The sequence below is a fragment of the Struthio camelus genome, chromosome 1, assembly GCF_040807025.1.
Source record: "Struthio camelus isolate bStrCam1 chromosome 1, bStrCam1.hap1, whole genome shotgun sequence".
NCBI lineage: Eukaryota > Metazoa > Chordata > Aves > Struthioniformes > Struthionidae > Struthio > Struthio camelus.
Window position 1 is genome coordinate 15,620,267 of NC_090942.1, and position 14,708 is coordinate 15,634,974.

Below are 14,708 nucleotides of genomic sequence, written 5' to 3' on the forward strand. Positions count from 1 at the left end.
CCTTAAAATCTGCTGGCATCGCAAACGGCAAAAGCAGCACTACTCAGGTATATCCGAGTGCAAACGCACATGAGTTGGGTTCAGTATTAAGACCCACCATGATCGCAACCCTTTTCTATTAACAACCCCCAGCAAAAGAACAAACCAACATCTCATAGAACAGATGTGTGCAAGATGAGAATAAGCACACAAGTGTTCCTGCACGTACGTCAGCAACATTTTCCGTAGGCCAGTCTAGCTCTTCAATTTCTTCCCCACCTTTGTTAACAAGGACAGCGAGGCTCAAGGAAGATTTACAATGGGTGTTCAGACACACAGACGGGTGTGGTGGAAGCACCTGTATTAACAGACTGCTTAAGTGAATACAGTGGAAGTATTTCAAAATGTACTGATTTATTCAAACTTCTTGAAAGTTCTTTCTAAATGATCCAAAGCAAGTTACTGCTTGGAAGTAATGAAGTTATTAAAGCGTTTTATTTTCTCAACATAACTGTTTTTCCTTTTTTTACCGTACAACTGAGTACTATAAAACCTAATAAATACTTCACACCTGTCACTATCGTAATTTCAGCAGTGAAGTTAAAAACTTCATTTGGAAAATTATTTTTCTGGATAAAACGTTTAAAAAGATTTCATTTGGTGAAGTCTCTAACACCTCGAAAAACAAGCAACGACAGACTACAGCTGACAATCTACACTGAATCATTCTAGAAAACAATTTGCATATTAGATATGACTAAGTAGGAGTGATGCTCTTCAATCTTTATGTCCTCAAGTAACTTTATAATAAGAATTTGCCTTCAAGGACTTCTGAGAGCAAAACACTTAATCTCAACAAATTAAACTCCTTACGGAAGCCAAGCTCTAATAGCAAGATTTTTGTGCAATTACTTTTGAATAAAGAGTATGGTCAACGTCACTGGTAAAAGCACAAATTGTTCGAGCCTTGAACCTTTTACCTATAAGTGAACTACATTAAAATGCCAGTTCTGTCTCTTAATTTATTTTCAGGCTGGCAAAATAGGAGTACAGGCAAGTTCAAGACTCAAAGCAGGAATACAATCAAGCTTGGGATTTCTGTAAAAATCTTTCAAAAGAGAAGTTTTATGATATTTTAATAGGATTTATTTAACACGTACTTTACGCAATTTTATAGTTTATCACACACATTTACGTTACGTTCCTTGTTTTGAAAGCATGGTACTCATGTAAGTTGCCAATATGCTCAAAATTAAACGCAGATATAATGACAACTATAACATAACGAGAACCTTAACATAATTTCAGAATACGTATTATGACATTAAACGTAATAGTAGGATTTCTCTCTGCATCAGTATCTTGCACAGAAGTTTCGCTATGATGGGGTCGTTCCTTATGAACCAATTTCTCGTGACAGAAAGGTTACGAGCGCGTAACACTTTCTTAACAGAAGAGACAAACAGAAAGCTACATAAATGTACGCCCCACACCGTTTCACTAGTTTCACTGTCTGTTACTCCAGCATGATGTTAACAATACACATCGCAAACAAAATGTGTCAGTTTGATTTGCCTGTGCTCACCGTTAAAGTTTCTCCTTTAGAAACTGACAGAACTATGTCGGGTATGGCGCATTTGCAAACGCCATTAAGCTGGAATTTGCTTGTTCATGTTTATGGTACCAGAAAACCTGACGACCTAAATGACCTATTATATATCTGTTTTTGCATAATACGCATGAGTTGGCCTAACCTAAGATGACATTAGGCACTGGCTGCCCAGTTGACAGCGAGCCACACTCACCGGAGGGAGAATGCAAGACTAAAATGGAACCTGAGCTACGGTGAACGAACTCAAAGATTGTAACAGACCGGTTTTTTGGAGGGAGTAAAGACGTTTTTAATGCGGTTCCCAATGATAACGTAACGCTAAAGCTGACGCGCAGGTCTGTACGATCATCTTCACCCAGAGGCAGAGGAAGCGTCGCACCAAGGAGGGACAGGGTCCTCAAAACAAATCCAATATGGCCACTGACGTGCAGTTGTCTTTTGACTTAAAACCGTCTCCTCTGTGAGCACGCGCGTCAGGCGCTTGCGCATACACCTGTTATACTCGCACTTCCCCAGAAGTTGACACGGTGACAGCCACCTGCGTGTATCCAACCCCGGGACCTCCCGGAGGGCAGCGGGCGCCGCTGGCCCGCTGGCTGGCCGGCTGCCGGGGCGCCCTGCCTAGGCCGAGCCGCAGCCGCCCCCGAGCCCGCCGGCAGGCAGGTAGCGAGGTGCGCCCGCACTAGCCACTTACCTTCTTTATTGAGCCTCATAACCTCCCTGCTTTTTCCACCCTCCTTTCCAGCCTCTTCCAGCTCTACACCTGCGGGAGAGAGGCAGAGTCAGGCGGCGCGGCGGGCCGCGGGGGGCAGGTATTGTCTGCCGGGGGAGGCGGCGGCGGCGGCGGGCAGCCCGGGCGGGGGCACCGCTCCGGCCCGCGGCCGCGCACACACAATAGCGGGAGCATCCGCCGCCGCCGCCGGCCTCCCCCCACCCCCCTCCCCGCTCCCGGCCGCCTCCCGCCGCCCTCCCCCGCCGCGGAGCATCCCCCTCGCCGCCGCCCCCCCCCCCACCCCCGGCCCGGCGGCCGGGCACGGCGCGCCAGCACCTCCCCGCACGCATGGCACCGCGGCTCGGCGCGTCAGCTGAGCGGAGCGGCGCGGAGCGGGGAGGCGGCGCCGCGGGAGGCGGGGGGGGGGGCCCGAGCCGGGCCGAGCCGAGCCGGGCCGGGCCCGCCGGCCGCCCCGCGCCCTCCGCCGCGCGTGTGCGCTCAGGGGGAGGGGAGCGGCGTGGCCAGCCGCGGGCCGGTCTCTGCGCCTGGCGGTGCCCTTACTGTGCGGGGGGGCGGCGCCGTGCGCGTGCGGGGGGGCGGCCTCGCGCACCCAGGCGGCCCAGGGCTGGCCCAGGAACGCCTCGGGACTGGGCACGGGCCGCTCCAGGGCCGCCATGGCGCCGCGCCTGCTCCTGCCTCCTTGTTGCTTTTCCCGTTTCCTTCGGCGGCGGCGGCGGCGGCGAGCGAGCGAGCGAGACACGGGATTCGAGAACGCCGCACGTCATCCTCGGGACGTTCCGCCGCCCACACGGGGGTAGTGTCAGCCCCTGCTCCCTATCAGATCGGGCTCCCCGCCGCCCAGCGCGCCTGCGCGCCGCCGCCGCGCCTGCGCGCCGCCGCCGCCGCCGCCGCCGGGCCTGCCCTGCCCTACCCTGCCCCCTGCCCTGCCCGCCGCCCCAGCGGGGCGCGAAGCCGCCGCCCGCCGCCGCCGCGCCGCGCCGAGGAGCCCTGCCCGGGACGGCACCTGGCCGCGCAGGGCGCGGCGCCCCGCAGTAAGTGCCCGCGCTGCGCTGGGCGCGGGTCGCCTGCGCCTCGGCCCCGCGCAGGGACGTCGCCGGGCTGCGGGCGTCCCGGCCGCCGCTGCCGCCCGCCAGCTCCCGCAGCCGCGCTCTCGGGGCCCGCCGGTCACCACAGCCATTTTGTTGCCCGAGTACCGCCTGCTCTGGGCGGGCGGGCGAGCCTCGCGGGTGGGCAGGTGGGGTGGTTGTTGTTGCTGTTGTTTTGGGGGTTTTTTTGAGGCTGCGATGCAACGGCTCTCTGGGCTCACGGGTCCCGTCTCTCCAAAATAACGGCAGGTTGCTCCGTCTCAGGGCGCATGATCCGCGGGATGTGCGTGCGTTTCGTTCTGGGACTGAGTCGTTTTCGTTGCGCTTCTGCGTGGGGGTAAGAATAGAAAATAACGCTACTGCGGAGATTTTTTTGCTCCGTATATCCAACTTGCCAAAGGAGTGACAGTGTAAACCTATTGCTGCAGCTCGTACCTGTATAGCTAAATACAAACACCGCTGGTGAAGGGCTCAGGCCCATTTGAACAGTCTCCCTGACCGCACACGTCCGCCAGGTCCGACCCGTGGCAGTCGACCCTTTTATCCCGCTGGACAGCCCCAGCCCGCCACGGTCGGCCGAGGTCAGTGGACGCTTCTCCGAGTGGTGGTGTGGGGGTAAGTGGTCCCTTCCTCGTCCTCCCTCTCCTCCCAACCGCTTGTTTAAGACCCCTTATCCCTATGCACTTTTTGTGGGACAACACGGCAAAGCAGAACGTGGAATTAATCCAGAAGAAAAATAATGTTTAGGGACAGCCCAAGGGTTGGAGCAGTGGCCAGAGGGGCTGGACAGGAATTGCTGTAGTCAGCACGGCTGCTGGGAGAAACGTACATGGCGTTACACCTTAAAACAGGTTAAGTAGATCTCTTAGAATTTCATTAAGACTGGATGGATTATTTTTAGCCTGAAAATGGATAAATATTTTGGGCAAAGAAGAAACACTCTTTGCCTTGTATACACTGTCAACAGATGCAGTATTAAATCTATGCAGCGTTCTCACTCCACCTGTTCCAAAAAGTAACTGGAACGTACAAACCCCATCTTTAGTATTTGGAGACAAGCCTAAAATCTTTCATGCCGTGTGGCCTGGCCAAAGTGCCTCCAGTCACGTAACATTAGGTACAAGAAACTACAGGCACAACAAAAGAAGCAGAAAACTCAGCAAAGTAGGTGTCGAAAGAAAACCAGTCAATCACAGCAGACTTCTTAGCAACCAACATGGAGCAGCCACGAGATGTGTGACCTTACATCTGTCACCTATGGAATTTCCAGAAGCAGGAGGGTAGGCATGCTGTTATACAAAGCACGGGCAAGACCTGTCCTGGAATATTAAATACAATTCTAGTCACCAGTGTTCCAGCCAGTTTAAATAATCTGCCTGCAAACAACTGCAGAAGGGGTTAATCAGAATGATCAGAGGAATTAAGAGTCTGTCATACAAGAAGAGCTTGACTTAGTCTAGCAAAATGCAGCTGGGAGTTGATATGATTGGTATCTTTAATTATAAGGAGGCATAATCATCAGTGAGGAAGGAAAAAATAAGGTAGAGTACAAATAGACATAAATTGCTCGCGAATAAGTGGAGGCTGGAAATCAGAAGGTTTCCATTAAGGAATGAACCATGCAATAGTTACCTGCAAATGGACTTGACGACTCAAAGTAAAAATAATTCTAATCTGTGTTTCACTTTTCATTAAACAACTATCACAGTACGAAAGTATTTCCTGTTTTTTTTTTTTTTTAATTCTACCAAAGCATCCAAGGATTTCTATTCCTGGAGAGAAAAATTAGCCTTTATCTGAAAATAAAATACTTCACAGTCATGATGTCAGTAGCACTTTATGACAAAAAAAAAAAACCCAAAGCCCTGCTCACTACATTTAAAACTGCTTAGTCAGGGAGAGCAGGATGGAGTTCCCTAAGAATCATCATAAATGACATGAAGTTAATTGTTAACCTTATCTGGCACTGCTTCTTCAATTCACTGCAAGATAGTTGAGCAAAAGTCTTGACAGCGGCCAAATAGTCTCCTAATTAAAGAGGTTACGCTGCGCAGCCATATATGCGTATAATTTCTGTGATTACCCAAGATACGTATCTCAAGAGAAGATTCAAAAGAAAACGTGAGCACCAGGAAATCTCCATCAATGAAAACCCATAAAAGATTTTGGGGAGGTACGAATGGCCAAACATCTAACAAATATTAAACGCTGCAACAGGGCACAAGCAATAATGCAGTTCCTAACTACACAACTGGGAAAAAAAGGAGGAGGGGGAGGAGGACAAAACTATTTAATACAAGCTGCCACAAACCAAGAAGAAAAATGAAGGAACTTTCCAACTTTTAACACATGGCACTAATCTACATGCTGCTTACCATGACATGCTGCAGAACTACAGTCTAGGCTCTAACAGAAACAGACCATATGAAAGAAAAATTAGCATAAAATCAAAGATGCAAGATGTACCAATTCCTTCCTAAGAAGAAACAATCTAGTCACTTACAGTTTGAGGGAAACATTTGCAAGGCCCTCCCAAAGGAATTCTACCTCCTCCATACCATATGTATTCAAGAACAACATTATTGTTAAACAAATGGTTCCACAATTGTCAGGACAGATATGCCTGAGTTTCCAACGATCGGCACCTTCTGTTTGAAAAGTGCAAGTTCTGTTTTGATTACATCTAGACTGTCTTTGTGATCTGCACCAAGGAATGAACCCCATCCCTGAGTGAACTATAGACTGGCTTGTCTCCATAACGTACCTGTAGGCTGCAAGCCCTGTTCCTGGAGAGAAGTGGCCTCCATTCTGTGCCAGGGGTTCCTCACCAAGAGAGCTACTTATTTCACTGGGACTGGGCACTCCAGACTGGAGCCAAATCAAACTAGTGTGTGCAGCATGGCCAACTATATTTTGTTCTACAGCTCGACAGCGAAATAGGGAGAGAGCCAATCTGGCAATATAGACACATCCCTAGAAGCTTTTCCCATGGTTGCGCATCTGAGAAGTTCTCCCTTGTGAGAATTCTCCAACACAGCGTGAACACAGGGTGCAGTTTTACTGCACAACAGCATTGGAATGGTTTCTTCTTCCCTCTTCTTGGCATCTACTTTCACAACGTTTTTAGAAATGCAATTGTATTTAAGACTTCTCTTCTTTCAAATTTGGTTGAATTAATCAGTGGATCAATAGTTATTGGTGGAGAGGAAGAAAGGGAGGGAAAGGCACAACTGTTATCAAAGACGACTTATTTCCATAGGAAGCTAATAAAACATTGCACAGGAAGGCACAGATTAAACATCCTCTATGTTTCTTTTCCACCCGTACACCAATACAGAAATTTAATTTATTTTTCTATGTCCTTGAACAAGTCACTGTGCTACAGAAAAATAATTCAGTCAGTCAGGAAAGGTACTTCTTTCGTTCCCTGGTCCCCATGGATCTTTTTTGTTTCGACTGCCAAGCAGGGACTTCCTTTTACTATGTGGCTTTTCAAAATTTAATATAATGCAACCTTTATCTTGGTTGCAGCTTCTAAATACTACAGTGATACAATCATAACATGGAATTAAAAAAGTAAACCATTAGCAAATTGTCTTTTAAGTAAGAAGGAGCGAAATACAGATGCAGCCTTAACTCTCATCTTTTTAATCCACAAATCACTGGTCTTTTAATAAGACAGTCTCCAAATGCAAGCTTTCCACACAGTAACCAGGAGATAAAATCATATGTTCCTATATATAATTACTAGCATTGCAGTTAAAGGCTTGTGCTTTACAGAATTGCAGGAAAAATTAAGGCATTTAGAAGAGATCCAAAGCAGTGTCCCAGTCTTCAGCTTATGTTGAGGCCTACCCAAAATATATATAATTTTCAGGATCTAAATGTTAGTGATAACAAAATGAAACACGGCAATTGTCGAATGTGGTTATCAGGAACATCACATGTAGTCACCATGTACGAATAACCATGATGTGTTTGTATTTCGACTCCGCTGTCATACACTGAGAACATACCATGAGTTTCCTGGAGCTGTGTGTGCAGCCAAAAAAGCAAAAAACCAAAAAAATCCCGGTAAAACAATTTGTAAACTTCTGATTTAAATCACGTATGCCTGACAATAAGCGCACCAGATGGCTTTAAATGGCTGCAGTAGTATTACAAAAACCAGCTGTGTAAGCCTTCAGTATCATAACAAGATTATAAACATAAGATGTTTTTGTGACAAAACCATTATAATTTAAGCAGGTTGGCAAGAGATTCATTAGTACTTCTCAGAATCCTATTTTACAGTGGATTAAGCACAACAGTGGTTTTCTCTTATGCAGCAGGTATTATTACATAGCAGATAGTTTTATGCACCCAGATATCTACTTTGGGAACAGAACTGCAAATGAATCAAGACTTTCTTAGATAGTCAGTGGTGGACCTTGCAACGGTTAGAGTTTGAAAGCACCAGCAAACTAACTAGCTGTCTGTCACAGAAATACAGAAACTTCAATTCTCTTCCAGGATCTTCAGAAATATAAAACTAATTTATAAGTTGACTTGTGTACAAATCATTTTTATAGCCTGTTTTTACACTCTTGCTGATTTTTACCTGTTGATTATGTATTTATGGTAGCTCTTTCTTGGCACAGTGGCGAAGTGAAGTTTCTATTTAATGCTAAAACTCCATCTCAGGAAAAAAGATATCAAAGAAGTTCAGACTGAGAAACTGTGAAAAAACAGTTAAATTGTCTTGCCTTGACCTGATAGAACTGATTCTAGATTTTTTTTTTTTTTGAGTAGCAACCTAGTCTGCTGTGTGATGATTATAGTAGCTAACTTCATTAAACAAAATGGATAATTACAAATAAAAAAATCTTACATCTAGATTTCTGCCAACAGACATACACAGGATTTGCCTTAAAACAACTCCACACCTAGAGAGCCCAATGTAAAACCCGCTGTGATGCTGTCTCCCTATACACACTACAGGCAGAAGTTCAATTCCAGTTGTGTTTTCTTCATAATTTCAGAAGGTGTTCCAGATGCTATGCAAACTGTGTCACAGAAGAATTTGGCTAGAAAGCTGGATTAAATAGACACTTAAAGCAGAAATCTATTTTAATGTCCTCTGAAATAAAACATAAGAAATAAGAAATCTAAATTAAGCTTTTGGTTCCATCTTAGCCAAAGAAGCCAACACTTAGAAAAGAAACAGAAAAATGGAGAGCTGAAGAAAAAATTCTTGGTGAGAATGTAATTTTTCTTACATAACATCACTCCTGTATCCCAGCAAAACATATTTCTCCAACAAGTGCTGCGGCTGCTTTACTCAGAACAAAACAATGCTTGAAATACTACAGCAGCATTGAACACACTAATCAGATGAAGCAGCAAATCTAAAAGAAGGTATATTTATGTACAGAAAATGCACAGTAAGTTACCTTATGACAGTGCACTCTGAGATTTGGTTTAAAGAAAAATGCTAATAAAAAATGACCGGAAATCAGCCGCTAACACACATTTCAGACCCAGGAGAGTTAAACAAGCGGTGTGAAATAATAAATTGAGAGTCCTTCTGTTCCAAAGTCTAAAAGCCTGTTCGAAGCAATCTAACTCAAGTCTTGGTTGTAGTCTCAATGCATTAAAATAGCACTGTTCTACAGCTAATCTATTCTGTTTTTCAAGAGGATAAATTATCTTATCTACTGCATTACCATAGCTGCAGTGCTTCTGGTTTCGAAAACTAGCAACACTGTTAGTGTATCTCTAGACAGGACTGCATCGTACAGTGCAGACCTACAGCTTCACTGAGCGCAGGGTCTTACCAGTTGCCTGCAAGAAGCAAAGCAGTTTCATTTCTTCTGCAGCTCTTCCAGCCGCGAGTCTCGGAGAGTTCAGTTCAGACCTGTTTTCCTCTACAATATTTTATCGCTCTCAAGGATGGTCTCCATGTCCTGGCATCCACCAAACCTCTCTACGCTCAGCCTCAGTAATATAGGCAACCCATATCAGACAGTGATCTTAAACTCGCTTCTTAAAACACAGTGCTCAAGGTCCCTGGTCTTAACACTTCATCAGATGGACTTACGGCAAAGAAACTTAAGATTAGACCCGGTCAGAGGAGTGGAGCCATTGCAGAGGACCCGTGGGTGGATTTTTAACAATATGGCTACTTGGGGAGATGGGTGACCTGAAGGACAGCTCAAGGTATACCTGAAAGTCTACAGTTCTGTTTTCCTGTTATTGACAGGTACTCTGAAAGGAAGACAGCTGGATTTTTTTGAAACCCCAGTAGTGTGTAAGTTTTCTACTGCTTCTTAATGTTATTCAGCGTATTTAGCATCGGTGCAGCAGATCATTTACATTTTACCTATTAAATATTTATCTGGTTGGTTTTATCCAAAACAGTTTCTTGGCAACTAACGGCACTAACAATATTTGTAAAGGCCGTGTTCAAAATCTAAAGGAAGGCACTTAACATCCAGTTAGCGCAGAAACGAAGACACTTGTAGGAGTTCCCTGCATTTTTGAAAGGCATGGCAAAGTTCTTTAGATTTTGAAAGATCAAAACACCTGTAAACGGAGAAAGTTACCTTGCCTCAGCATTATGTTAAGTTTGCATTCAAACAGCTTGTTATTTCTCTAAGTTTTGCTCTCTCAAAATGCTCATGTGAATGACTAAAAACTACAAAACATGGGTCCCTAAAGATCTGTCCACATTTCTCGTGAGGGAGGCGAAGAAGTATATTAAAAATTAAATTTACCCTGTGGAATAATGTATGTTCTCACTTTTCGTTTGTGGGCACACTCGCGTTTGCTCCCAGAGCGCCCGGGTGACAACACGCAGCATAACCGGCACTCGCTGCCTCTCCCTTGCTGGGTTAGAAGCAATTTTCTTCTGTTCCTTGCTGGTGGAGATGTCATGATTTTCCTGCCTGTATCTCTCTTTCTCCCAGACTCCTCCATTTTCTGAATTTCTCTTCTCTGTCACTTTTGCCCTAAGACTACAGGTGGGCTTTTCACATGTCGTGGGGCCTGTTTTGTTCCTGGGCTCACCGACCGCCCTCTCACTGGGGTCCAGCAGCCTCAAGCGCTCACCAAAGACCTGCCATGCTTTCTGATATGCCCTGCCTCACCTTTTACGCCCTGTTTCGCCATCTCCTCCTGGGGGACCTCTCCTCGGCAGAGGACGGGTCTCTGCCAGAGTCCCCCACCCCGCCATGCGTGGCCTCTCTCCCCTCAGGAGATGGCTCGCAGGTGCCATCTTCTCCCCTCCCAACCCTTTCTCCTCCCCTCCCGCTGGGCGCCTGCTTGCTGCCTGCGCCACAGGGGACGCCGGCGGCCCTTGCTGGCCTCACCCTGGCCCCAGCCTGCCCCGGCGGGGTCCTGCCGCCTGCCCGGCCTCCCTCCCTCCCTGCCTCCACTCCCCGCCGCGGCTGCTGCCCCTGCTGCATGAGGGCTGTGGGGGCGGCAGAGCGGGGCGTCAGGCAGCGCCTGCCCGCCCCAACGCCGGGGCGGCTCCGCTGCAGCTCTGCCCCGCTCTGGAAACGTGGGGCGAGGATTTCGGTCGGCGTCGAGCGGCCGTTCCTTTGATGGGGGTTGGATTTGGGCCCTAGATTAACCGCCCGCGGAGAGGCCCAGCCTGCCCGCGGCAGCGGCAGCGCCACGAGGCCAGGCCTCGCCTGCCGGCGGGAGGGGGCTCGGGCCGAGGCTCTGCGACGGGGCGACGGTCGCTGCGGCGTGTCCCGTTTCCAGCCGGCGCAGGAAGCCGGCGTGTTGAAATCACGGGAGAAAGCGAGCCTGTTCTTCCTGTGTTTCTGGCTAAGGCTGGAAGTGGAGTGCCAAAAACCCATTGTGTCTCGTCTGTGCGGTGCGGAGAAGCGTCGCAGAGCTCCTCGCTTCGAAGCGCTGACTTTGCAAGGAGCTTGGTCCTGGTACGAGTCCCATCCCGACCTAGACGCGGTGAAGATAATAAATGGTCTTCAGATAAGCCTTAGCAGTACTGTACTCAGTCCGAATGGATCCCAGAGGCTTTAGCGTGTGTTGGGCTGCGGTGAACAACATGCCTAACAACTAAAAGCGACCTGTGCAAAAAAATACGTTTGGTATTTAAGCAATTGCTCACATGAAGCGAGAGGCTGTGACACAGACTTTTGTGAGCCGTGGACTGCTGTCATCCTTCCTCACAGGCCACCCTGCTCCTCCATCATCCAACTTTTTACTCAAACACTTTTCAAAGGCAAAATGACTCCGCAGACCGGGTGTGGTTGGGCCGCAGTTAAGGTCTCACAGATCCAATGCTTTTTTTAATGAAGTCCTCCCCCTAATGATACAAATTGGTCACCCTTTGATGGAGCAATTTGAAAACTATTGTTGGACGAGTGTTCCAAAGGCGCTGTTTTGTTCTAGCAGACAAGGCATAAAAACACAGTCCTAATGATACTTTGCGGTTAGTGCAAGAAAACACCTACTCAGCAGGACAAGATAAAAACTGAGACTTTACTAAAAAAAATCTAATGTTGCCTATGAAGGACGCACACCTCTGAAATACACAGGAGCGAAGATTGCTGGCCAGCTTTCCGGGCTCCGATTAAAGAAATCTCTGTAGATTTATAGCCATCATACATTTTAAGTGGCTAATAACCTCCAGATCTGTGCATATAAATGTTTTGTCTTGGCACTCAGCGTGTGAGATCTAGTACATTCAAAAGTGGTAACACTGTTGAAAAATAAGCAGTACTGTTTTGGGAAAAAAAGTAATTGTTATAAAGTTAGTCCTGGGATATTTAGTAGCTCAACTGCAGATACAGAGGTGTTTGATACAAGATCACAGGCAGAACTGGCTACTGTGTTTCAAATTTTCTCTCCACTGACATTTAAAAAGATGCTGCCCCTTTACAAGACAGTGGGCGTCTGTGGTTTTCCCCATCTCTGTTTAACTCTGCTAACTAATGGAAATAATATCAATTAAAAATCAAGTTCAAACTAAACACAATCTCCTCTTTTGCCTCATTTTGCAGAAGTGGAGTCTTACTCTGTGTATGCTAAATCTGAGCTGTTACGTTTTTATTTTCATTCATATTTACATTCAAGGACCCTACCTGGTAATCTGGTAGTACAGGGCTTGTTTTTCCTTTTGCACTAAGAGCAGTCTTTTGCTTGGCACTGCAGCTACTAGTGACTTCAGAGTACCGTTGAAATTGCAGCCTATGAAATAGGAAAGGCTACTGAAGTCAGAGGGCTTTATACAAGGTGGGCTGAAAAATCTAAGATTATCTGTCTGGGCACATTTTGATTGTCAGACTTCTGTGGCAAGAGGTGCCTTCCGTTTACAAGAACAGTAGAGCCCTTTCTGCTGTGCCCTCAAGCGTCGTCATAATTAGCACAATTAATACAACAACTATCAAGTTTATCAGTGGCATGAACGGAGACATTTTATTGAACTGTGTGTTGGCATCACAGTGCAGTTGGACCACTTCTAAATATTTCTAAAGCTACCGTGAACCAATGAGGCAAAAGGTATGTCCTGGTCATGTAAACAAGTACAAACATGAAGTTAGAGGATACATGTAAGCAGAGTGCATTGCGGTGGTGAAAAGACCTAACAGTAGTCTTCTCTTGAGAAACACAGCATTTCATAGCAGTGCAATATGAATTCCTGCAAATGGAGAGATGAGTCTGTATTGAAGGGGTAAGGGATGATCTTATTCAGAGAACTTACAGAGGTGCAGAGCCATAAACATGGCTACGATCTTCTGCATTTGTAGAGGGAAAAACAATAAGGGCATCTCTAGGTCCTGAAAGGGCTCGTATGTGAGCAAGTCGTCCATCTATCCAACATTTAATATTTTTAGCTATGGAAATTTTTGCATCAGCTGACAAAAAAACCAGTCTGTCATCATCAGTCTGAATCTTAGTGTGACCCACTGTTCTGTTCACTGCCAGCACTACCCTTGCTGTATCAGAGTCTAACAGTGCACTGTGTCAGCCATGGGATTATTGGTCATAGATTTTGCAAAATTTCTCATACACACTTTTAAAAGAGCAGCAGAGGATTATGAGAGCTGGCAGATACCATAGCTGTAATTATTTTCAGTGGTTACAATAGATGTTTTTAAAACCTTTCCTTTTTCAAACCTGTAGGTAGTTCAGGGCTGTTAAGGGGCAATCCCTCCTACTGCTTCCAGCCCTGTAACCTCCTCAGCTATCCCCTGGGTAGAGCACACGGCAGGACCTCCCTCTTGCTCGCTCCGTCTTGCTCTTAGCCTGCCTGCCTCACCTTTGAGATCGCTGCTGCAGGTAGCTTGCTGGGCTGCCCTCTAATCTGCTGCTCCTACTGCTCTCCAGCCTTTGGAAAGGCGTCAGAAGAATCACGTGTCAGAAGAACTCTTCTGCCAAAACTGAACCAGTTTATGAAAGAAGGTTGAATTCACCAGTGTTTTATTTCAAAAGGGAACATGGGTAAAAAGCTCCATTGATATCAGAACGTCAAAATGACGTCGTAATATTTAAGGAATAACGAGAACGTCGCGTCATTTTATTTTCCTTTTCTCTGTTCCTCTGTTCTCTCAAACCAGGCCTGCCCTGGGATTAAGTGATCAGCAAAGAAATGTAATTGCCATAACTTGCTTTCTCTTCTCCTTGTGCTTAAAGAGCACAAATTGACTGACTGCCGCACAAAAAAGAAATGGTTGAAGTGGCCAAATGTGAAAGATAGTACGCAGATGATTTTGACTGACTCATTTGTGCCTGTATCCTGCAGCATGAATGGCCACGCATCAGTGAAACAGAAGTTTTTCTTTCTTTTCTTCCTATTCACTTCCCTAATCTGTTTACCTAAGCAACAGGACTCGTCCTAACCATGGTTAGTAAGATAAAATACAGAATCTGATACATCCTCTTTTCCCTCAGGAAAGGCTTCTGGTAATTTTTTAATAAATGTTTGATTCTCGCTAGGAGACTCTGAATGTAAATATAGAAGGAGGAATTTCTCCAAATAATTGCAACTTAAATGCTGAATCCCAAATCTATTTATTGCCATTACTTTTTTGTTGATGCACATTGAATCCATGCTGTAAGAGATTTCTTTTTTGTGGTTGCTATGGTAAAAAGCAGGCCCTAGTCCATTTACTTAAAACCCATGAACTGCAATTAACTGTTTAATGTTGTAACGTGCAACAGCTCTAGTAACACCTTAACAGCTTTGAGCATGACACTCCATCATCTCAACAGATGGTGATTTTGGCTTTCAGGGTTTTCAGTTTATTCTTCTCTTTTATAATCCTTGCCATTATGTCTTTTGAAAAAT

General features: G+C 46.1%; 2 protein-coding genes across 14 annotated transcripts in view; one reads left to right on the top strand and one right to left on the bottom strand.

Annotated features, from left to right (window-relative positions):
* ATXN7L1 (ataxin 7 like 1) overlaps nt 1-3,191 on the bottom strand; it is a 124,457-nt gene extending 121,266 nt beyond the window's left edge. For 3 of the 8 annotated variants that reach the window (XR_011138695.1, XM_068930176.1, XM_068930140.1), the window contains exons 1-2: nt 2,865-3,163; nt 2,286-2,354 (exon numbers count right to left, since the gene is read on the bottom strand). Coding sequence is in view for 4 of the 8 variants with exons in the window: in XM_068930176.1 (XP_068786277.1) it covers nt 2,286-2,354; nt 2,865-2,979 (184 nt within the window). In the remaining 4 variants the exon portion in view is untranslated. Of the gene's footprint in view, nt 1-2,285; nt 2,477-2,864 lie in introns of those variants that run through there. The other 5 variants (XR_011138686.1, XR_011138688.1, XM_068930149.1 and 2 more) reach the window with 4 other exon arrangements.
* A 65-nt stretch (nt 3,192-3,256) lies between these two features.
* The window catches only part of CDHR3 (cadherin related family member 3), a 64,419-nt gene continuing 52,967 nt past the window's right edge, over nt 3,257-14,708 (top strand). For 3 of the 6 annotated variants that reach the window (XM_068930284.1, XM_068930244.1, XM_068930277.1), the window contains exon 1: nt 3,432-9,698. The gene's annotated coding sequence lies outside the window, so the exon portion shown is untranslated. Of the gene's footprint in view, nt 3,356-3,431; nt 9,699-14,708 lie in introns of those variants that run through there. The other 3 variants (XM_068930271.1, XM_068930253.1, XM_068930263.1) reach the window with 3 other exon arrangements.